This window comes from Branchiostoma lanceolatum, chromosome 15 (assembly GCF_035083965.1).
Source record: "Branchiostoma lanceolatum isolate klBraLanc5 chromosome 15, klBraLanc5.hap2, whole genome shotgun sequence".
In the NCBI taxonomy this organism is placed as follows: Eukaryota; Metazoa; Chordata; class Leptocardii; order Amphioxiformes; family Branchiostomatidae; genus Branchiostoma; species Branchiostoma lanceolatum.
This window is the reverse complement of record NC_089736.1, coordinates 7,476,440-7,500,142: the sequence shown is the minus strand read 5'-3', so window position 1 is coordinate 7,500,142 and position 23,703 is coordinate 7,476,440. Positions and strand designations below refer to the sequence as shown.

Sequence of the window (23,703 nt, the reverse complement as noted above, 5' to 3'; positions counted from 1 at the left end):
ATAGGAAAGGAACATTGGCTGTCTTTGCAATATCAGTACCAAGAAACTGTCGCCTATTGTTAGAGATTATGAAGAACGGAGCGATGTCTACATGTCTATACGCTGCTTTGTTTTTCTGTTTGTTTGTTTGTTTTACCAACTGTGCACTCAGGTGAATGACCTGTTATGTTTCTTCACACTGTAATGTCAGGCATAGCGGAGATGGGGAAGCGTTGCATTTCGAAACTTTCCCTAAGCCCTATTCCAAAACCGTGCTATTGCTCACGATAGAATATATATGAGAGCACCAGTGCTCAATATGGATGCTTTCCAAAGTATCCTCCATGTATACTGGCGGCGTAGCCGCGACACAAGAATATGTTTCTGAATACACAACAAAAAGCCGTGCCGCTGCCGGCTACATGATCGACGGAATTGTACGTTATGGGGGAGAAGGGCAGCTTCTTCCTCCCTGTGGTGCGCCCAGTGTTCTTGAGCGCTGCTAATTTTCACCTGATATTGACAAGTGAAGCGACTTAATCGCCTCTAATCCGTTCAAACGGTCCGGTAATGGGTCAGAATGTGGCTCAGGCACGACCCCATAGGTACCCGGGTGGCTCAGGCACGACCCCATAAGTCTCCGGGTGAGAGAAAGTACACTTCACCCCGTGTACCTGTCACAGTTTATCCCATTTTCTCACAAAACGTCGAGCCCATATTTACACCCCGTGAGATTTCCACAATATCTTCCCTGATACGGATCTCTGATCTCCAGATTATGTCAGGAATTTGTTGCGAAAAAAAAGGTTTTGTCATCAGGTAAACAACAAGTCATCCCTCGCGTGTGGATAAACAAATAAGGCGTCAATGGCATTCCTCGAGGTTCCGGAATTTCGCCTGTATTTTGGGTTTTATACCCCGCCGCATCTGCGCAATTTGTCCGTTGGTGGTCTCGGGTTATTTGCGAACCATTTGAGCCTGTTTTCCAACCGCAAGGACTATGTATAAAGTTGTGGCAACAGAGGTCCGATAACTGCAGTTCAAACCACTTACACAAGATGGTGCTTCGGTAAGGCTGGCTACCTTAACTTCCCCACCCGTGTGACAGACTGGATAAAACACGGGAACCTGCGTTAGCTTGATGATTAGTTCGCTCCACATGTGTGATGTCTTTCAGGTTTGGCTTGCAAGCATCACGTTCCATAAATACTTAACGTTACACCGACGCGCATAGCCTCTACCAGGCTCCGCCCGATCGCTGGGAAAATAGTAGAAATCGGCCAAATAGAGTGAATATTATGCCAGGGGTAGTCTGTTATACAAGGTAGTCCGCTATACAGTGAAGCTGTATAGCGGACACTGTATAGCGGACTACCCCTGCGGACTACCCCTGAAGTGTTGGTAGAGGAAAGCTAGCGCCATGATGGTAAATACAGCAAAGCGCGAGGGTCATAGCAGTGCGTTTCCACAGCAGTGCGTTTCCCCAACCCCATCTACTGTTGTCCAAGTTGTCATCCTTGTTTTGTGCAGCGTTAGCAAAATACATACAAATGATGTTTGTGAATGTGCGATACATTTACTTTGATAACCATTGACATTCAGTACATGTTATTTCGCTTCTCTCTCAATAATAATAAATCTAGTTGCAAATTCATGCCCGTAGGCTAATTGCAAGGGTACAAACAGTAGGAAAGGTAAAACGGATGATAAGTGCCTATTCTATGCATCTAACCAATATTTCCACATAGACCTCTACAACATTACTGAGGGGTATGAATTCTTCTTTTGAGGCAGTGGCAAATGAAAAGTCCCACATTCTTAATGATCAGTGTGTGTTGTGATTTCAGTAAACATTTGGTTTTTAGAGGTGTTCTAGCTCGGAAATATTGTTTGGATTGTTTCGAAAAGTTTGCAACTTTCATAGTAATGAGGGAGGGCAGTTACAAATGAAATATATATAATCTTCCACTGCATCCGCTCAATATTTGCACAGTCTCTCCTGAACTGGCAGCCTTTCATAACGCCCCTTACTATCTCTAGTGGGTAGGGCATGATTCTTGTCTTACAGACTGCATGTCAAGATCATTATGGTGTAAATAACTTTCCATCGCGTACTCGTTTTTTAAAGATATTTGTAAAGTCTTAATTTGCCGTTATCTTTAGACAGCTGGTAGAGAAATGTTTGAATATACATACACATCTGATGATAGTCTTTTCCTTAACAATAAACAAATATGCTTGTTGTATACCCTCGACTTATCATAATTCCATAGACACGAGTAGCCGTTATCATCGAATATTGCTTTTACATAATGGAGCCAATTTTTCTTACAATTATTAACAGGTACATTTTATTGGTAGAGTAGTGCTTCTATTCGCAAAGGGTGTGTAGAGTAGTCGAACTGTTTTTAAAAGGCGTAAACAGTACTTAACTGTACGAATTGCTATAGCTATGTCTGTAGGGTAAACCCCAAGTTCTGCTCTACATGCAGAATTACATGGATTCCTGTGCACGCCGCACCGAGAAGATACAGTAATCAGATAAAAGTGAGATAAAACTCATTTATCCAAATGTCCCATCAACATTTTATCATTCTCCTTTAACCTTCTCAAATCTATGAACCATCATATTATTAGAAAGGAAATAAATTTACTTTGGCCTGTCATTCATTACAATAAGGAACTCCAGTTTCAAATAGAATCCCACGCCCAAAATATGTATTTACACTTATAGTATTCCACAAACACACCTAAAACTGCTCCGTCAATGTGTTCTACCTGCACAGACCAAACTAAGAATCACGTCACAGTTTCTCATCATCAACCTCGCCTTTGCAGACGCGTCATAAGTAGAATCATTGAACATGAATTTGTTTAGTATAGTATTCCATAGAGACCTCATTGTCGAAAGTTTAAAAATAGGTTGTGTATAAAGTCATTGATTCATATTCTATGCCATGCATGCTGTCATTGGGTTGGACTTTCTTTGTACGAATTCCAAGGAAGATAGACGATATCAAAAGATGAATAAAAATTAAAAACAAATTAAAAGTCAAAGACATTAGTCAAAGACAATACAAATGAATATCGTCGTCCAGGTCACAGTGGGTCTGCCCTTGGTGCTGAATGTAACAGATCAAATGAATGTGGAACAGCACAAATCGTGACTGTCCGTGTGCTGTTACCTGGCACGCGGTGCTTGTCCGTCAGAAAACCTACATTGGCCTTATACATATGTGGCAATAATGTCTATCATTGTCATTAATCTCGGGCGAGTTACCTTCGCTTTTTCCGTCGGGACGTTCACGTCTGTCAAAGTGTTCTTTGTTCAAAGTCCTGAACCCAACGTACGCGAATCGAGGTCACCCAATACGTGCCTTAGCTCACAATCTCTGCGTCGTTTCTGTAGAAATTCAGTCCCTTTCTCTTTATGATTTTTGAGTGATGTCTAAATGTCGTGTTTCCTTTGTACATTGTTATGATTCTCATGCCAGCCCTGTTGGTGCACTGGTAGTTTTCCTCAGAAATTCTACAAGAGTTTTGAGAGTCCTGGCTTGGCGCTGTGTGAGTGTATAGGTTGAGCTGATCTCACTACAGTCTCTGATCAGTGTCTGCTGTTTGATTAGAACGGTTATCAGTCTGTACAGGCGGGAAGGTGCTGAATCCCTTATGCCTAGGTCCCAATTGGAAAAGGGGGTAGTAGACGGGCTTGTATTTCTTCACTTTCGGGCTTGACCCCTACGTGGCTCCGTGGGACACTCTGCGGCTGACTGGGGCTATCATTAGGCCCGGCTGGGACCCCGAATCATGTTGGCCCAAACTTAAAATCAACGCGGGAACCGGTAACAAATAAGCGCCGTGAGCTAATCGTGAGAACACCTATTATCACCTACCCCCCCCGTACCCTGCAGTTCACCGGGACAAATTTCTCTGGCCTCCGGGCCCGGCCGGGACTGTACCCCCTACGGGAATCGGCGCAATTGGGACCTAAGCATTATATAGATTCACTGTAGTGCTTATTCATTGTCAAGAAGCACCGTATGTCCCGTGATTCATGCCTTCTGCAGAGCTGACCGGTGGTGACGTATACAAGCTGGATGGTGCAGTTGTTGCGTGCGAATCTCTGTAGAGCTGTTCTTCATTCAAACCTCGGATAGAGTAGACGTTGTTTGTTACTTGTGTCGTAATTTCTGTTCCATCTGTGAATGCCCCATGTCCGCTACTCATACCGTTTCCAATAGAGTAGATGCAGTTTGTTGTTGGTTCTATAGTTTCTGTTCCATTCGTGGCTGCCCAGTGTCCGCTATGCGATCCTTCTCCAATAGAGTACATGTGGCTTGATGTTGGTGCTATAGTGTCTGTTCCATTCGTGGTTGTCCAGTTTTCGCTATCCGAACGTTCTCCGATGTAATAGATGCGGTTTGTTGTTGGCGCTGTAGTTCGTCTTCCATTCGTGATTGCCAAATGTCCGTCATCATAACCGTCTTCAGGGTTACTGTAAATGTGGTTTACTATTGGTTGTGTAGTTTGATTGACAGGCAGGTGTCCGTGATTGACAGCTCCTGCAGGGGTGTTGAGGTAAGTTCTGTTAGCGTAGAACCGTCCGAGCTGGTGTGAGGGACCTGCACCCGTGTTGACATCTTTACGGCATTTGCAGCACAGATTGTACTTAAAGTTCACTCCGATGAGGCAGAGTATGACAGTCAATGCCAGAAAAGTTCCCATTACGAGGAGGTAAAGAACTGGATGTTTTTTGTCTTCTTCTTGTTGTTTCGTCTTGCCCGTGGTGTTAAGAGAAGAAGTCACAATGGTCTGTGACGAACTTGTCAGTATCATGGAAAGGGGGGTTTCATTGCGCTGCAATTGACTCTTAGTCTCAGTCTCTGTCTCATTTGTAGGAAACATGGCTGAAGGTGCCGATATTCCCGGAGGTTCTGCGGTAGACTGGTGCGCCCCACAGCCCGTCAGCTGGGTAGACACGTCGTACAGATGGCGCTCATTCAGTCCTCTCGGACTGTGGCAGACATGCATATGGTCGCTCAATTTCAGACTTTGGGCGACAAAACAGGCTGAACATGACGAACAACAGGCCTGCCGATCTCCCCCCTTACAGGCCTGTAAACACGTCATTTTGACAATCAGCCAGGAGAGGTCACAGTCACAGTGAAATGGGTTATCGTTGATTAGTGCCTCGGTCACCTGTGGCCATCCTAACTCGTACTCAGAGAACGATGCAAGTTTGTTGGAACGTAGATCAACGGTTGTCAGCAGCGGGAGATGCTCAATGACGGTGCCCAGCTTTACGTGCCGCAGCCGGTTTGCCATGAGAGAAAGGTACTTCAAATTTGGCAGGACACGCAAAGACATCCAGGAAAAAGATTCTATACAGTTCCTATTGAGGTCCAACTGTCGCAGCATGGGTAGTGGTGGCAGTGTCGTGATGTTTCTGATTTCACATGTATTGGAGACAGTGAGACTCTCAGCGCGTGTCGGTATGTCATCGGGAATGGTCGAACGGCTGATGTTGTAACAACTGACCAGTGATGTCCTGAGGTACGCCAGAGGAAGTATGCGGCACGTAGCCGGCAGACAAGTGCGACCTGACCACAGACGTGTCAAACTAACGAGCAAAAGCAGTCCACTTACTTTCATGTTTGTACGAGTTGTCCTCAGTGTCGTCTGGTCAGCAATGGATACATACCGTGACTTTCAAATAGATAGTTGCTCAGATATGTAGTCTAGAATAATTTTCAGCTGGTGTATACCGCTTTGAATAGCAAGGTGCTGCGCGACAGTGGAACTGCGCGTTTTCTATCTGCAGCAAATATCCTTGCGTGATGTATTTGTATCATGCATGCTGTACGCATTTGTTTCGTCATCATGACGACACGTCATGGCTAAGGTATCATACACTAGAGACAGCCAGACAATACCGTCACGTATTGTAATCACAGAATCAATCTGTGAACTCCATGTTTTTAGACATCTACTCAGACGGTCTTGGTGAAGAGAAAGGAAAAGAAATCGCATCATGTCTGCTTTCCTGCCCACGCACATGTTTGGCCACGCCTCGGCGGCTGGTTTGGGGGCGCGCCATTAGGACGTATTTGTATGAATACTAGCTATAAGTATTGTTTGTCGTATTCACATTCACCATTTTATATGGGATCGAATTGTCAGTCAACGTATCTTGTCTGAGCATTTCTGTATTCTACTCTGTAGAGATGGTTACAAAGCAGACGTCACTGGATAGTCTCACGTTCTCTCAGCAGAGAACTAATCTGGAAGCGTCATGTTTTTAGAACACTACTGCTCAGATTGGTCTGAAGACAGTCTGAGAAAACCAGATGTATCACTGGAATGGATACCCACACGTAAGGTAATCTGAAACCCAATCTGGAAGCGTCATGTTTTTAAAACCCTACTCAGATTGGTCTGAAGACAATCCAAGGAAAACAGGTGCCACTGGAATGTATAAGCCCATGTACTCTCATGCAATTTTACGCCCAACTTGGAAACTTCATGTTTTTGAACCCTAGACCTACTCAGATTGGTCTGAAGAGGAAAACAGATGTCATTGGAATGTATTACGAACTCTCATGAAAGTTGACGCCCAATCTGGAAACTTCAAGTTTTTAGAACCCACCTTAGATTGGTCTGAAGACAACCCGAGCAAAAGATCGATGTCACTGGAATGTATCACGAACTCTCATGTAAGTTGACGCCCAATCTGGAAACTTCATGTTTTAGAACGCTACTCAGACTGGTCTGAGGAAATTGTCATGGAGAAGAACAGTGATGGGAAGGTATATTTGATATGCCTGCTTCTCTTGCCACTCATATATCTCCTCTGTACCTAGTGACACGACGTGTTGTTGGATCTACAGTGTTCGTTAGTATCTTAAAATGTTGAAAGACAAAATACGCATAGCCGCAACAAAAGATGTAGAGTAGTCTAGTCTCCAAAAGTTAGGTGGCCCCTTCCTTGCAAATCATGAGTAGAGAAAATAACTAATCTTGTTCCCTGATTCAACTTGAGGTGGGTCCGTAAGTCAATATCTTCTGTGTAAATACGTGATTATTCGTATTTGGCTGAACTCAACTGAACCTCGTAGTATGCCAAGAAACAAGTAATATAGTGACTGCATTCCATCTGCTAAAACTCATAGGGTCTGTCCATGGTGCTGACCGTACAATGTAATTTCCTTCAGATTGTGAAACTCTCGCCAGGCGGCGTGACTGCTCCATGGGTGACAGCGAGACATTTTACGCCAAAGTGTGCAAACGTCATGTAGTTAAGATGAGCACACGTTCTACGTTTCTTAAAATCCGCGCGCACGGCGACGCAATCCCCTTGCCCATCATTTAGTAAAAAAACGTAGTGGATTTAAAGCAACGCCACGAGAGATGAGCGACATCATGCTGTCTAGCTTTCATCTGGCACTGTGAAAACGACTGATAGCACACTGTCATAACCGGCGATCAAAACTATATCCGACCTACTTTTGAACTCTTTAGATCTGATGTCATAACCCGTACCGTGTACATCAAAGTTTATAAAATATATGTCAGGATCTATTCTTTGATTTGTGCAGTTCTTTATAGATTAGCCAGTCTATACGGATACTTAATACTGATACTCTTGCAGCGCCGCTGACGCCTCTCATGTACATATTTCAGTGGATCGGACGGTGGACGTGTTTTGGGATTAAATATCTATAGTTCGTGAAGTACAAATGTACGGCTGCTCTATAGATATAACAACAATGATATAAGATGGAATGTTGATTATGTTTGTTTTTAAATACGCGATCACCGTCCCGTGGCAGTTTGCCACACCGTATGACTCCTCCTTATAAATAGTTATGTAGCTTTAATCGCCTTTGCGCTTTACCTATTCACACTGCGTGATAATTGGGTCAATCCGCCATGACGTCATTCATCAAGCTATATAAGGCTTAGCAAGGCAGATAGTCTTTCCATTCAGACTGCGCGATAATTGGCTCAATCCGCCATGACGTCATCTATCAAACTATATAAGGATTAGAACGGCAGATAACCATTCTATGCAGAGGATACTGTCTGAAACGTCTGACCGTTTCCAAATCCTATCCAATTGCTTGATAAACTGTTATTTGGCGAATCTTATTATCTGGATGTCTAACTTTTATCAACATTCTATGCAGTCAGCTGAATCATCCGCAATGCCAAGAAGCTTGGTGACGTGTCGGTCCCAGAGGGTGAGGGGAGAGTCGAATTTTTAAGCGGAGGACATTTTTAGACTCCCCCAAACTCCACTCCACCCCCCACCCCCCAGTCGGCTTTATTCAGCAGGGATTTGGCCTTGTCACGCGACCACGGCACAATCCCAGGACTCATAAAGGATGAACCAATGATTGCGCAGTGCGGATAGTTCACGAACTGTTGACAGACTAATTGTTAAGACGGACCAATAGGAAACGTCCATGTAATGACGTGCTTAAGGCCTTGCGAGGGCAATGATGTTTGCTGCTTTCCTTTACTTAATATCTTGTATGTAACATTATGTACTGCAGTCTCCATGCGCTAGTTCGTTGGAATGTCAGCTATATTCAGGAGTTGACCAAAGTACTGTCCATGTTTTTCTTTCGTCCGAGAGCACAAAGATAGCCCCGGGCAGTGAGCTACTTGTACCTGCTATCCACGTTACGCACAGACAGTGACAGGTGAGAACACCGGGGTCTCTAGGACTGTCACTAGTTGATTTCTACAGGTGAGACAATTTCCTCACTTACTTACCCATTCTGAGTTACGTGAAGACTTAGCTTACATTCTAATATTACTGTCTTATTTTGTATGTGTGCTGGGCAAGATTAACACTGTGGCGGCAGACTGTGCGTGTGTTTTGATTAGCCTCCACCAGGCCCTCCTACGGGGGTATGGATCGTAAAATTCGGCAAAAAGGGAGATAATTGGTCAGCAGTCCGCGGTAAGGTTGACACTTCCCCCTCCGACTGCACCTGGCCAATGAAACCCTATGGTAGCCAAACTTCACTGGCTAAATCATTCTCCCTGCAGCCAGCTTAGGCAATCACTACAGGCACTACTACTAGTATCTAATTAACCATTACACTTAAGCCCCTGTCTCATTGGACCCGCGGCACGTTGGCGACCTCGCTGCGACCTAGCGATTTGCTAGCCTCTACCAGGCTCCGCCGGATGGCTGGAAAAATAGTAGAAATTGGCCGTAATAGAGTGAATAGTGTGCCAAGGGAGTTAGCTACGGAGGGAGTACATTCTGCCATCACTCTATTACGGCCAATTTCTACTATTTTTCCAGCCATCCGGCGGAGCCTGGTAGAGGCTAGCGATTTGCAAGAATTCCGTCGATAAAAAACGAATCGTTTTACGCTTTGTGTGTTTTGATGTCTTTTTAGTAATGCGTTTTTCATGGTATTTCCATTATAAAGTCAAGGGTAACACATCCAATTTAGGACGCAGCAAGACTGCCAACGTGCCGCGGGTCCAGTGAGACAGGGGTTTTAGGCTCAAGACTAGGTTATGTAATGTGCAGATTCAGGTTGCTGATATATTGGGGTGAGCGTTTCAAAATCCACGTTAGCGTTCTGAATCTAGCAATGTTTTGATAAATTTGGCCATACGACCTTACCTTTCTCTTTGTCTCTGTGACTTGAAGGACAGGTAATTAATATACATGAGGCGTCGCTGTAATTAAGAAAGGACATGACCCCATCATTCATCAATATACATAACTCGTTTTGACAATAACGGTTTGAGACGTAAAACGTCAAACTAAATTCTTATACGAGTCCCTCTCTACCGTACTAACTGTTTACCAATACTCGAAACAAACAACAGCAACATTATATTAGAAAAAGACTCGTCGTGAATTAGCAAATAACACGTCCAGTGCTGTACTGTACTAGAAAAGTGCATTGAATAGAGGACGTCGTTAAATTGTTGTCTTATGTATGTGGCAACTACGCTCGAAAGTTGGTATCAGAAGTAGGTTGTTTAGGGGACAACACTTTTGCATCAAGACTGTTAATTGGTGGGCTAAATGATAAAAGCGACCTGCTTGTCAAGGTCAAACTGATGAATGTGAGCGAATATCATTCTTGGTTGCCGCGATTTTTGCCAAAATGCTACTTTTAAGTCTTTAAGACATTGAATTTGAGCCGTCGAAGACGACACGACACTTAATAAGGTGAAGATTAAACAATTAAGGTGACGAAAATGCAGCAATGTTTTTTTCTTTCGTCTGAGAACACAGACATAGCTTGGGGGATAGCTTGGGGCATGGCTGCCTGTCACGCACTCGTTAAACATGTGACGTTCCAATACTAGTATAGTTTGCCTGATCACAATTAGAGACTGTGATATTTGGGCGGAAGCGACCGTGTTGGATTAGAACACCGTGGTCTTCAGGACTAATATTTCCCTCTACAGTCATGCTGCCCCGACGGCTGATTAAGCTATGGGAGAGAGTGAGTGAGTGAGTGAGTGAGGTGAGACAATTGTTTGTGGGTCCCATGAAGGCTTAGTCACTATATCAGATTTGGCGAAGGCTCCTTTGTGTGTGTGTGGGGGGGGGGGGGAGTCAACCTTTATTGAAACAAATCCCTGGAAACAACTCACAGACATAAGACATAAGAATTGTGTTGGTCCGGCAGATGTTTTGTAGCCGTTTCATTTAATTCGCTAATCAATTATCCTTTATCCACTTAACAGTTTACAAATGATCTGAAATTTACGCGACTGGACTATAGAGACCAAACTGAGGAATGTGAGCAATTGTCATTGTCTTTTAAAGTCTTGAAAATATTGAATAATCAGAACTTGAGTCATGGAAGACGACACTACACTTAACAAAAGTACAATTATACAATTAAAGTGACGAAATGCAGCAATGTTTTTTTCTTTTGTCTGAAAACTCAGACATAGCTTGGGTGGATACACACTCAAATGTAGCCAGCTGTCATGCACGTTCGTTAAACATGTGACGTTCCAATACTACTATAGTTTGCCTGATCACAAGTGAAGATATTTGGGCGGAAATGGTTTACTAAGTCAGTTTTTCTGATCTAGAAAGTTGTGCAGATAAATCTACAAGATCATCATAGCTAGACATCGCTAGTATCAGAGGACAGTACGTAGTTGTGGTGTCCTTGCTAGAACAGAAACACTTTTACCTGCAGTATATCATCCATTGATGGCTGTGTAAAGGTTTGTGCTATGATTAGACCAGTTTATGTACGTACAGCGGCGGAGTTTGACACTGTGTATTTTGATAACTGCAGTCGTTTTTACTCTTAGCTTTAAGGATAGGTGTGTGGTCTACAGACAGGGTTACTGATACCTAGATGTGAGCAATTCTTTTATTGTTTATAGGTTTGGCTGTTTAGGACACACAGCCAGGGCTGCCCAACTAGCCTGTGGCTATTACAAAGGGCTAGCCCTGCTGACAAAGACATTACAATGTACAGTGCTATAACAATATTCTTCGGAAGGAGGGGGGGGGGGGGGGTAAGTCTGACTGCGGTTTCTGTTACAACTCCCAGGTTTCCTCCATAAACCGTTTCAACTTTCTTTACGTCACTTCCAGCCATTTTCACACGTACGAGAAAGTTGTGAAAACTACTCTTCAAGCAGAGGTTAGGCAATGGCTTATTTCAGACGTCTTTTATGCGTTTTTATCAGGCGTTCTGTTTTGTCAGGTTTTCTTTTTGTCTACCAGCCACAAAGGCGGTCAAAAAGAAAACCTGAGAAAATGGAAAGCTCCATAAAAACTTTGACGGCGTTCAAAACAAGCTAGAGCCTTACTTCTGCTTGGAGAGTACAAGTGTGCAGTAAGTATGGCTGCAAGTGAGATGCCGGTTCCATGTGATGTATTTTGTGTCTCCGCAACGCATGACAACAGGTAATTAGGGGGCGTAACTGTTATCACGAAAAGACATGACACTAATTCATCATTGCACGTCGCAGTATATTTGTCATTACACTGATTGTAATCTCTTGAACTCTCAACAGATAGGAATGTACATCTCAGATCACGTGACACTATCTACTTTACCCATAGGTAAAATATGTCACTATCTATTGTTCCTGGTGTGTCAAAGGTGGCGCTTTGATAACTCAGTAGATCGCTAGTTAATTATAGGTTAAACAGGTTAGGCAACATTTCAGTGTTTTTGAGGTGAGGTGTACGTGACTGTCCCAACAAGAGTCGGACATTTTTACACAGGCGAGAATATTTAATGTACATATCGTTCTTTAGACTTATGGCAAGTTATGGGGAAACTGTCTCTGTGGACATGGTTTTATTTACTTGTTTATTTATTTCTGTATTCTTTTACTAGGGTAGCTCCCTCAGTGGCTTCGCACTGATTTTCAGGGAGGCCCTAGATACACATATACAAACATACAAACAATACACTGATATATACATAACATTTGTGCGTCATAACAAAATCATATCCGTACTCATAGTCCATATCGTGCCAGGTCGTAAGGACAGAGGTCAGAGGTTTACCAAATCACTGGGAATGGTTAATAGTTGTTTCGTTTTTTCGTGACAGAAACCACGTGTTAGTTGGTGATTGTTAAGTCTGCATGCTTTGCCTGGAATTGCCTGGATGCCAGACCACTGCGCTACACGCTACCACCGCGCGAGACCATAACCCTTTCGGTCGGGGGAGGGGGGCACATGACTGGTATAGAGTTGGCACACGATCTGTCATATCTTTCACGCGATAGATAATTCGAGACCGTGTGCCATCTGTAGTCGGGGCTTAGTGCTTCCCCACCCGAAGAGATTAGCGTGTAGCACCGTGGCCTGGTATCCAGGCTATGCCTAGAATAGTGTCCCAGGCGGAGGTTTACCTTCATAGAATGTCTTTTTTGGTTACATGTTGTATGTAGGCATATGTAGTTGGTAGGGTAAGTGGTAGGACGTAATCACAATTATTTTCAGTTGATAACAACTAAGCTAGCCCCCAAGCGATAGATTTGGAGGTCACTGATTTACCAAGTTGTGTATCTAGAAGTTTCTACCAGCGTGAATTGTTTACATTTTCCATTGTTCAACAGTACCCTGAACTATAACCTTCGTCTTACGTTATGTTTTCGGTAGCGTTTTTCTGTGTGTAATAAATTTAGTGGCTGTCAGACAGTCAGAAAACTCCTCAATTTCCTACCCTAACATCTACTTGGATGTTAGGTTGAAGAGCATAGTTGTTGCAAATCAGGGTACAATAGAAACTGTTAACAATCGACGCTGGCAGAAACTTGCTGTGAAATTTTTCTGTTGTATGTGAAACAATAGTTGTGCATCAAAGTTTTGTTACGGCTTTATCTAAATGCGTGAGAGGCAAATGACTATAACAGGTGGTTCTCTCCCGTAACGTGTGTTCATTTTTCTTTATACAACGTAGGAATGAGCAAGGAGAAAACTGCATAGACGTAGGGTGGCGAGTACAATGTGTCTTCCATTGAGTTGGAACCCAAGTGGATTGTAGCACTCCTTACACACCAACAAAACGCAGCTTCACGTATAAATAATCAGACACCAGGCAGCAGCGACACCATGCGGAAAAGCCGAGCTGCTACAGTCGGTGTCCTCGGTCTCCTGTGGGTCGTCACTGCTGCCTTCGTCTGCCCGGAGAAATGCAACTGTGTGCTCAGGAAGGTTGACTGTGTCGGAAGGGAACTGAAACGCGTTCCCGACGACATACCCTTGCGGACAAGGTACCTCTACTTTCGCCTCACCAGCATTCAGAGCCTGACCGACGCGGTTTTCTCCAACCTCACCAGCTTGAGGGGGCTTTTTCTGCGAAACAACCGCATCCCTATTCTCCCTGGCAGAATATTCTCACACCTCAAACGCCTGTCTTACCTATATCTGACTAATAATCAGATATCTGGCCTCCCTGCTGGGGTATTCTCTCACCTCACCAGTCTGAATGAGCTGTACCTATCTAATAATGACATCGTGGACCTCCCAGATGGTATATTTTCAAACCTAACCAATTTGAGATGGCTCGAAGTGGATAACAATAGCATCTCCAGTCTGTCCGCTGGAGTTTTCTCGCGTCTCAACAAACTAGAAATGTTGATTCTCTCTAACAATAGCATAAAACACTTGCCAGGTGGACTATTTTCCCATGTCAGGAGCCTGCAGCACTTGTGGTTGTCTGACAATGGCATAACAGACCTAACTGCAGGACTATTCTCACATCTCATCAATCTGAAAACGTTACATCTCTCGAACAATAACATAAAACACATATCAGCCGGAGTGTTTTCACATCTCCATAGCCTGCAACAATTATTCCTGTCTAACAATGGCATAACAGACATCCATGGCGGGGTATTTTCACGTCTCGCCAACCTAGAAGACTTGTACCTGAATGATAATGACATAAGAAACCTTCCGGCCGAAGTATTTTCAAACCTGAGCAGTTTGAATCAACTTTCCCTGGACAACAATAACATCTCGAGTCTCCCTAAGGGGGTGTTCTCCAATCTCACCAGCCTGACACAGATAAATCTGACCAACAATGAGATAGTGGAACTTCCGGGGAAAGTCTTTTTCCATCTCGCCAATTTGACATCGCTGTTCCTGAGTGACAATAGTATCTCGCGTCTTCCTATAGAAGTGTTTTCCCATCTCAGTAATCTGGATCGGCTGCATTTGTCTAACAACAACATGGAGGACTTGCCAAATGGAGTATTTTCCAACCTGACAAGTTTAATTTTCCTCTTCTTGTCCAACAATGACATCTCGCATCTTCACGCAGAATTGTTCCCACATCTCACCCATTTGATATCATTAGACTTGCAAGGGAACCGAATATCTGATCTCCCTGAAGGAATATTCTCACGCCTTGGTAGCCTACGGGGACTGGCGTTGGCTAACAATGACATAGAAGACCTCCCGGGTGACGTCTGGGCAAACCAAACCAGTTTGAAACTGCTCGACCTGTCCAACAATAAGATTTCGCATCTTTCCGCTGGCATTTTCTCACATCTGAATAGCTTAGAAGAGTTGGTGCTTGGTAACAATGACATACAGGAGCTTCCGGATGAAGTATTCTCACATCTTCCGAGACTGGCAGTGCTTCGTCTTGGCCACAACAGCATCAGATATCTGACTCGTGGGATGTTTTCGACCCTGACCAGCCTTAAAGAACTGGACATGTCAAACAATGACTTGGGGAGTCTTCCAGCTACAATCTTCTCTCATCTTACTAGTCTAGTCAAGCTCAACCTGACCAGAAACAGCTTACAGACTCTACCGGCAGACATGTCGCGTCTTCCCCGCCAGACAGTTCTGGACATAGACGGCAACCCCTGGAGGTGCGACTGCCGGTTACAGGGTCTGATGTCGTCACCACGTCTGCGAGCCTTGCTTCACGAAGGCCTCACCTGCAGCTCCCCTCCCCACATGGAAGGCGTCGCGCTGGCATTTGTGGTAGCAGACACGGTTTGTTACCGCCACGGGGACTGCAGTGCAGGAAGTACAGACAGCACTTGCGTTTGTATCGTCGGCTGGACCGGCCCTTACTGTAACAAAGGTAAGATGTATGTTTTGCTCCTAATGTAGTTTCAGCAGGTCAAAGTGATTTCAATAGCGCCCTAGATCTTACTGGGCGTGTTCCTGTGGTTATTTCGTGGCACAAGATTTTCATTTGTGCGTTTCCATCCTTCCTTCTGAAAACAGTACATCCTTGGTATCTTACATAATGAGATAAATGAGGGAGCAGAAATGTAACACCAACTTCTACATGTCTTTGTGCAAACAATAACGTCTAACCCCACAACATCGCATCTTTCCATTCCATTCCGGTGTGCAGAAGTCAACGTGGCCCTGAGAAAGACAGCAACACAGATTTCCAGCTACCCCTACCAAGGGCCAGAAATGGCCGTGGATGGATACAGGGGGACGAACGCCGGGACGCCCGAGAATGAGTGCGCCATCACGAGGAATGAACTCCAGCCGTGGTGGAAGGTGGACCTGGGGGATATCTACACGGTCAGTAGGGTCAGCGTGCTGAACAGAGGCGACTGGCAGGGTGAGTACACAAACGGTTTGCGCTGGCCTCTATCAGGCTGCGTGGATCGCTGGAAAAATACTAGAAATTGGCCAAATAGAGTGAATAGTATGCAAAGGGAGTCGGCTAGGAAGAGAGGGGTAATTGATTGCCACGGAGCCTGGTAGAGGCTAGGTTTGCGCGTGTACGTCTTTGACCTGTTCATGTGACGAGGGTGACGTGACTCATAAAGCAATATGCCATTGGTATCATAGCATGTTCATTTTTGTATGCAATGAGTTGAAATTTGGCACAGATGCTAAGGAAGTTCTTGAGACGGAATACATCAATTTGTTTTATTTGATTTTTATTACCGGCTGAGTTGATATCAAGGGGACCACACATACACTTACACATTTCATAAAAGACGAACCTGTTGTGATACCAATGGTATTTCTTTTTGACTCACCAACGTAACAATACGATCTTTGCATCTAAAATGGTCTTTTGCATACTCTGCCTGACACATCATTGACGTCATCGTGTATTCTGTGTGTTTTGCAGAAGAAAGGCTGAGAAACTTCATGGTGCGAGTTGGTCCAAACGAGAACTTCACCCTGAATGACCAGTGTGGACAGACCCACACGGCCACTCCGACCAAAGCCCAGACCATCGCTGTGCTGTGCGACCCGCCGATGTCCGGCCGTTACGTGTCCGTACAGATCATGGGGCGGTGGGAGTTTTTGACGCTGTGCGAGGTGGAGGTCTATATAACAGGTAAAATTACCGTTTGCTTGTAAGGTTTTCTCATAAAACACACTTTTATACTTTTTCTCACATATTTTCTATGTTTCTATGATAAGCAAATACATCTATATTAGGGCCCGGTTACGACCGTCGCACGACCGTCGTACGATCGCAAACTGAGGGCATTCTTGGGATAGTCACAGACTCACGCATGCGTCATGAACAATTCAGCTGTCTTTCCCAAAAAGGCAGCTTTAGATCCTTGTCGGCGGTTGGTTCTATCGAAGCCTGCTTAGAAACGCTGCGACATCAAAATCGTGCTACTACCTACGACGAATGTGACCATGCCGCATGACATAATTCAGTTATCTTTAAGAAAGAATGATCAGCTATCTTAGAGCGAATGGTCTCAATTTGATCACGAGTGCGTAGATCTATAAAACGAATCATCCAATAATAAGTGTGATTTTAACCAAGGGCTACCTCCGAGGCTGTTGTTTGTTTTTCTGTAAATATTAGATAAACCATTCATATTACTCTCAAATAAAACATTTCCCACTGATGTTGTACAGAGATCTGCTGCGCTGAGCCGACGATAGAGAACGGAGACGTTGAAGGGTCCTCCTGCTTCCCACACACGGTAAACGTGACGTGCAAGCCCGGCTACCGGCTGGTGGGGGCCGAGTCTTTGGGGTGCATGGCTACCGGGAGGTGGAACAACGAACTGCCCATCTGCGAAAGTAAGCACGACTTTTCTCATCATTTTCTGTTTACCTTTGGTAAAATCTATTTTCTGATTCGCATAGATTTCACCGAGTGTTCATTTAACCTCATTTAACGCCCGGGGGCGAAGTTTACCTTTTTGTGTCCTTTTCCGTGTTCTAAATGTTTTATGACACCTGCTATATTTAGAGGTGTGCTGTGACGACACCGTCGGAATCACGAACGGCCGAGTCGCCGCGAACGACGGCTTCTGCTCTGGGAGCGTCGTCATGTTCTCTTGTGACCCTGGGTTCGAGCTTGTGGGCACATTGTGGGCCACGTGCCGAGAGGACGGGGGGTATGACGGAGAGATGCCGACCTGCCAACGTGAGTTACCGAACATGTTAGTCACTTCTTATTGATTTCGCCAGAGGGTAATGTTTGCCTGGTTTGGTGTGTGATTTAATTGGTGTCTGTAAACAGTATGAGACCTAGAAATGATTAGATTTTGGGACTTTATAGTTTCTTCTTTGAAACAAAAACAAAGAAGGCATTAAAAAACATGTGAGCCAAGCTGAAGTGTGAATGGGAGGTGAGATTACCCAGTGCAGTGAACAACCTGAATTATGATCTCAATTGTGTCTCTGTCGATATCATTGTCGTGTTTTTATTCCATCGTCCCTTTCTGAAAGTTAGCTAGAGAGGTGTGTCTATCAGTTGCCTGTCTCCGAGCATTTTTAAGTTCGAATCTCTACTGAGGCAGTTAACCAAGATGCCAAAATCAAATTATTTTTATCCTTTAGACACTGAACATGGGCTTAGTGTACACTGCAAGACGTCAAGATCTTATTTATTTAAACAAAGACGAGAAAAAACCTGTCTTACTCTCAAGTTCGGTTTAATACAGCGAATACAAACTAAAGCCGGGACAGCATAAAGGATAGACATGCACAGCATCTTAGATATGTATGATTGATAAAACCCTGTCTTTTGTTTCTGGTATATATATCCTACAGTGGTCTGTTCTACATGGTGGAGTGGACAAAACTGCAAAAGTAAGGAAACATCGTTGTGTCTTTTAACCCAATCTACAAGCCAGATATCGGAAGTCAAAACCGCAACGTTGTTCTAGCTCCATGCTTTTGTTACAAACTGTCTTTCTAAGAAAACGGGGAGCGAGCCAGAAAAACGTCATGGCTTTGCCTTCCAACATCTGCTTGGAGATTACTTCCAACTTACGAATATCTCAGCTACATTTCGATACAATTCATCGTTCACTTGAAAGTTCATCTGTGTTGGTAGAAGTCATTCTGTATCAAAGTTAAACTACAATTTCCAACACAAGTATTTGGACTTACCCAAACTTCCGACTGATCAACTCCAGTCCTTACATTTGTGTTGGAAATTGTAGTTTTGTAACTTCGATACAGACAATAATCGTTCCTTGCATTTAACTGTTTTAAAATCTCAATCAAGACAACTCATTTTCCTACCATTTCTTACCATAGATCTGAGCGCCTCCGCTATTGGTGGGATCAGTGCAGCAGCCGCGGTGGTCGTGGTTGGCTTGATAGCCATAGCGGTGGTAGTTCAAATGAAAATGAGAGGCACCTGGCCCAGGTACACCATAGTGCACCGCCAACGTACATTCAGTAAGTACTACGTCTTTTCCTACACTTTGAAACACGAAGAAGAACTTTATTGCACGACAAGTGTACACGGTACAATGTAAGTCAACAACTACGAAACATATGCATGGTACAAAATAGAGGAAAAACGTAACATCCTAATCACTAGTACAATAAGGACTAGCAAAATTAAAGTCAACATGTGTGTTATGATATTCATGTCGAGCATTAAAGCTGAGGTAATTTAAACCAAAAATAGCCTGTCTCCTGTCTATCTTAGATGCAACAATGTATCGAAAAATCTGAATAAGTTTTGCAGATCCTCGGCTAAATGAAACATGATAATATATTGATATTGGATGCAATCCCGCGGATAGGACGTTAAATGGAGGCCACGTGTTTAGGGAAAGCCACGCCCCACACACGTTAAAAAAAACACCACACTCATAGATCATGACACGTCTCGAAAAAGGATAAGGGCATGCCCCGGTGTGCGATGGTCCAAATCACCCGGATGGAGGCCTGGCGAACCTCCGTCTCGTATTACCCATACTGTGATTTACACCATTCACCTGGACGGGAGACCTGGCGCATCTCCGTCTTGTATCAGCCGACAAAAGGGTATGTCACACCGTAAGGTTTGGTATAACTCCGACGTAAGCACGTCGACTGATGAATGATGATGACTGCACTCTTCCGCAGGGGCTCCGGGCGAGCTGCGGCTATATGCTCCTCCCAGGCCACAGTTTACCTGCTTCGAGGTGGACCCTGCGAGACTGGAGATCTGTGAGAAGATAGGAAGAGGTGCTTTTGGCGTCGTCTCGCGCGCACTTCTTCACCTGGACACCGAGACCACCAAGGAGGTCGCCGTGAAAACATTCTCAGGTAACGTCACATTCCGTCTCCTCCAATCATAGGCTATGTGTAGATTATATTACCAGTATGCATATTAGAAGGATGTCCACGTAACTCAACTGGTCACGGCAGCCTCACAGTTGAGCTCCAGGACTCCAACTAGTTGGTATCTGGGGTTTCGAATTCGCGGGGAATGGTATCCTGGTTGGAGCTGCATTCGTATGTCGAAAGGGACGTAATATGGGGGTCCTATGATCGAGGAGGTGCTTCGAGCACGTTAAAAGGCCCTACAACGGTCTCGTTACTCAGATGGGTACCAATTGGCTGTACTTCAGACACTAATGTTGTTATGCTTTCTTTGTAATATAGCCATTAAATAGGAAAGAAACAGAAGTGGTAAATGCCTTCTATTCTCCATCGTTCATTCACAGCGAGCGCCGATGAAGACGACAAGTTGAGTTTCCTGCAGGAAATCCGGGCAGTTGTGGACCTAGGGTCGCACGAGAACCTGCTGGGTCTGATCGGCTGCTGCACGTTGGTGGGAGACCTTATGTATCTCATCACGGAGTTCATGCCGCACGGAGATCTGAAGAGTTTCCTTGGAAAGTGCAGGGATACGCAAAAGATGACTGTAACTACTTACGTCCATTATGTTGTCAGCTAAGTGATTTTAGGTCTTAAGTGACCCCTTTTAGGAGGGATAGCACCTCTCAATCTCCTTTCAAAAAGCATTGGATAACTATGGCAAAGCTCTTTTCTTGTAAAAATACACTTATTATATCGCATTTGTTCGACGTCCATGTCATCACGGCTGTCCAAGTAGCCACAGACTTAATGTTAGTTCTTTGAATTTCAGTTTAAAACCGATAGATGTTGGCCAACGCAAAACCAACCAAACAATTATCTATAATTGTTGTGGGTTCTTTTAAGTTTTGTAAGTGTTGTTCTCCGTATATCATAGTATATTTATATGCCCGACATCCGAAGGATAATTGTTCTACCAACTGGTTTTTCTTATTCATTTTTTTCTAGTACATCCAGCTCGAGGGGTATTACAAATCCGGCAACCGTATTTACTGTTTTGAAGAGAAAGAGATGTACAAGGTCTCTTTGCAGGTTGCCAAAGGAATGGTAAGTCCTGAAAATCGTCCTCCAAAATCATGATAAAGATTTGATGTTGGGTGCAATAACTAACACAAGTAGCCAGGAGCCTCCTAGTGGTTCTTAAAGCTTGAAATCTCTAAATTGTGACAATTGGTTTGAGTGCTTCGTGTATCATGTGCAGTTAGGACTGTACTAACAACGCTCTGTATGCTTGTCTTTCATCAGGACCACATTGCAAAAGCTGGCTACATCCACGGAGACCTGGCCGCGAGGAACGTGCTGGTCGGGGACGACTTACAGGTCAAGATTTCCGACTTCGGGCTGGCGGACCAGATCTACAGCCGAGGGTACCGTCGGCAGGACCGCGTTCGGAAGATCCCGTGGAAGTGGATGGCGCCGGAACGCCTCATGGACGGGGAACGCTACACCTCACAGAGCGACGTGTGAGTGAAAGATTGTTTCATTCTTTAATAGATAAACCACTTTCTAGTAGGTTCAATCCTAAACTGCCGGTACCATGCTTTCAGTAATGTTCTCTAAGTCTATATATAAAGCACCTTTGTGAAAGGTTCTGACATGACACATAGAACTAGGGCGTTCAAATGTCCTGTTTGGACCAAATTTTCCATCCTTCCTCAGGTGGTCTTTCGGGGTTGTGCTGTACGAGATAGTCACGCTTGGAGGCAGCCCTTATCCTGACATGCCCACATCTGACCTGCCGGATCGGTTGAGAAGCGGATATAGGATGCCACAACCCGGCGACTGCCCACAACCCATGTAAGTACTAGTAGATTAAAGCCATCACTTCAAGCCTGCCGGGGAAAAACATTCATCAATAGTGTGTGTGTGTGTGTGTGTGTGTGTGTGTGTGTGTGTGTGTGTGTGTGTGTGTGTGTGTGTGTGTGTGTGTGTGTGTGTGCGCGCGTGAGAGAGAGAGAGAGATGTACATGTACAGGCGTACAGCTCTGCCTATCTGAGGGACTTACAATGTACATGTACGTCACAAAGACGTGTGGGTGAAGCAAGTGAAGTTTGCCATCTCTGATCGCCTTGTTCGTCGTGTTCACTGCACATCCCGGTTTCTCCCTAGGTACGACCTGATGCTGCAGTGTTGGCGGCTGGAACCGGAGGACCGCCCGTTCTTCCACAAGCTGGTCACGGCACTGGAAAAACTTTTCACGGGCCAAGTGGACCTTATAGAGAGGGAGACCAATCTTTAGGTAGCCTCCTTCCCAGACTTCTAGGAGCGCCGGATTTTATTTTTGTGGGCGCTGATTTGCGATTTTCAACATGGGCCTTGGTGATATTTTGACGTTTCTGGCCCCAAGAAGTCCGATATTTGTCATTATGGAAACGGACTACCCCTGGGGCCGGCATTTTGAGGCCAATGTTGAAAATCGCGAACGACTGCTTTTCAAAAAATCAACACCGACTCTCCAAGAAGTCTGCGAAGGAGGCTATCTTTAGAAGTTTAGATATCCGTAAAATGCACATCGACTATTCGCTAGTTTCAAAAGCAGTGCTTACTATCAGATAGTTTCTAAAATCCATAATGTCACATACAATAATCGCTCACGAAATCAGATTAATAGCTCACCGACTGAAGAAAAGACAGGCCATATGTACATTGTACGGTATACATAAGTTTATTGTATTTTACCGAGGAAATTTCGCTTGTGTCAGCTCTTTTTGACAAGTGCCAAAGGACAGCGGACCACGGCTTAACGTACCGCGTCCTTAGGACTGCAACCCTTGCCAGTAGCGTGCATGTCGGGCCGATTAAGTGACAACAGACAAAGGGACAATTTCACAAACCACTCGACTACGTATTCAACAAACATTGACAACTATATATATTTGTGAATGTTTATAGTTGTAATCTTTCATTCTCCTCATTGACAAAGAGCTGCCGGACGGGCGCTCGAAACGTCTGGTTTTCATTGTATTTTTTCCAGTGGTAAAGATTAAATTATATAACTCAATGACAACTATAGATATATGATAGAAATATATTTCTCCTATTGATTGTGTAAACATTATCGGTGTAGCCTTGAAAGTTCATATTCCTATATCGTTACAGAGGTTAGTCGTTATATCCTCGAATGGGTTCTTCAGGATATATAGTGTACGTCAATTGTTAACAATTCGAGTTCTTTACCAGGTGTGTGTGTAGAAGTATTCATATGAATTTTACGGAATTCATGCGCGTTTTACGGAATACATACGGATCCCTACCATTGGCTAACTCGTATACTGAGTCCGTAAAAGTCGTATGTTTCTTCAACTCTCAGTAGTGGATCGTATTTGCCAAAAAAATTGTGTATTCCTTAACTCGTATGAATTCCGTAAGATTTGTATGAGGCACATCTGTTTACACACAGCCATGCAACATTTACCCACCACAATCCTTCTTCTACCTCCCCGAGGGCATTACTGTGACATTTTCACCTATCACCGGGAGTACTAGTTCATTATCCAAACACAGTCATCATTGCCCTGGAGATGGTAGCACACCGGGACAATAGAAACGTAGGCATTCAAATATTGCACTGTTGTGTGTAAAGAACTTTGTTAGTTAAGGTCAGTTCGTAAGTTTTCTGTTAGGTAGGGTTGATACAATTTATGACGTGCATGTATATACCGGTGCAATGGCCTAG

At 44.2% G+C, this 23,703-nt stretch overlaps 1 protein-coding gene across 1 annotated transcript; it reads left to right on the top strand.

Moving 5' to 3' along the window:
* The first annotated feature begins 8,468 nt into the window (after nucleotides 1–8,468).
* Nucleotides 8,469–23,158, top strand: LOC136420762 (slit homolog 1 protein-like). The gene is made up of 14 exons (XM_066407861.1): nucleotides 8,469–8,731; nucleotides 13,413–15,554; nucleotides 15,834–16,052; nucleotides 16,575–16,787; nucleotides 17,330–17,497; nucleotides 17,670–17,846; nucleotides 18,476–18,514; nucleotides 18,968–19,111; nucleotides 19,790–19,972; nucleotides 20,374–20,573; nucleotides 20,975–21,073; nucleotides 21,272–21,489; nucleotides 21,686–21,823; nucleotides 22,137–23,158. Exons 2-14 carry the CDS (start codon nucleotides 13,565–13,567, stop codon nucleotides 22,264–22,266), a joined length of 3,918 nt encoding a protein of 1,305 aa, XP_066263958.1. The 5' UTR covers nucleotides 8,469–8,731; nucleotides 13,413–13,564; the 3' UTR covers nucleotides 22,267–23,158.
* The last annotated feature ends 545 nt before the right edge of the window (nucleotides 23,159–23,703 follow it).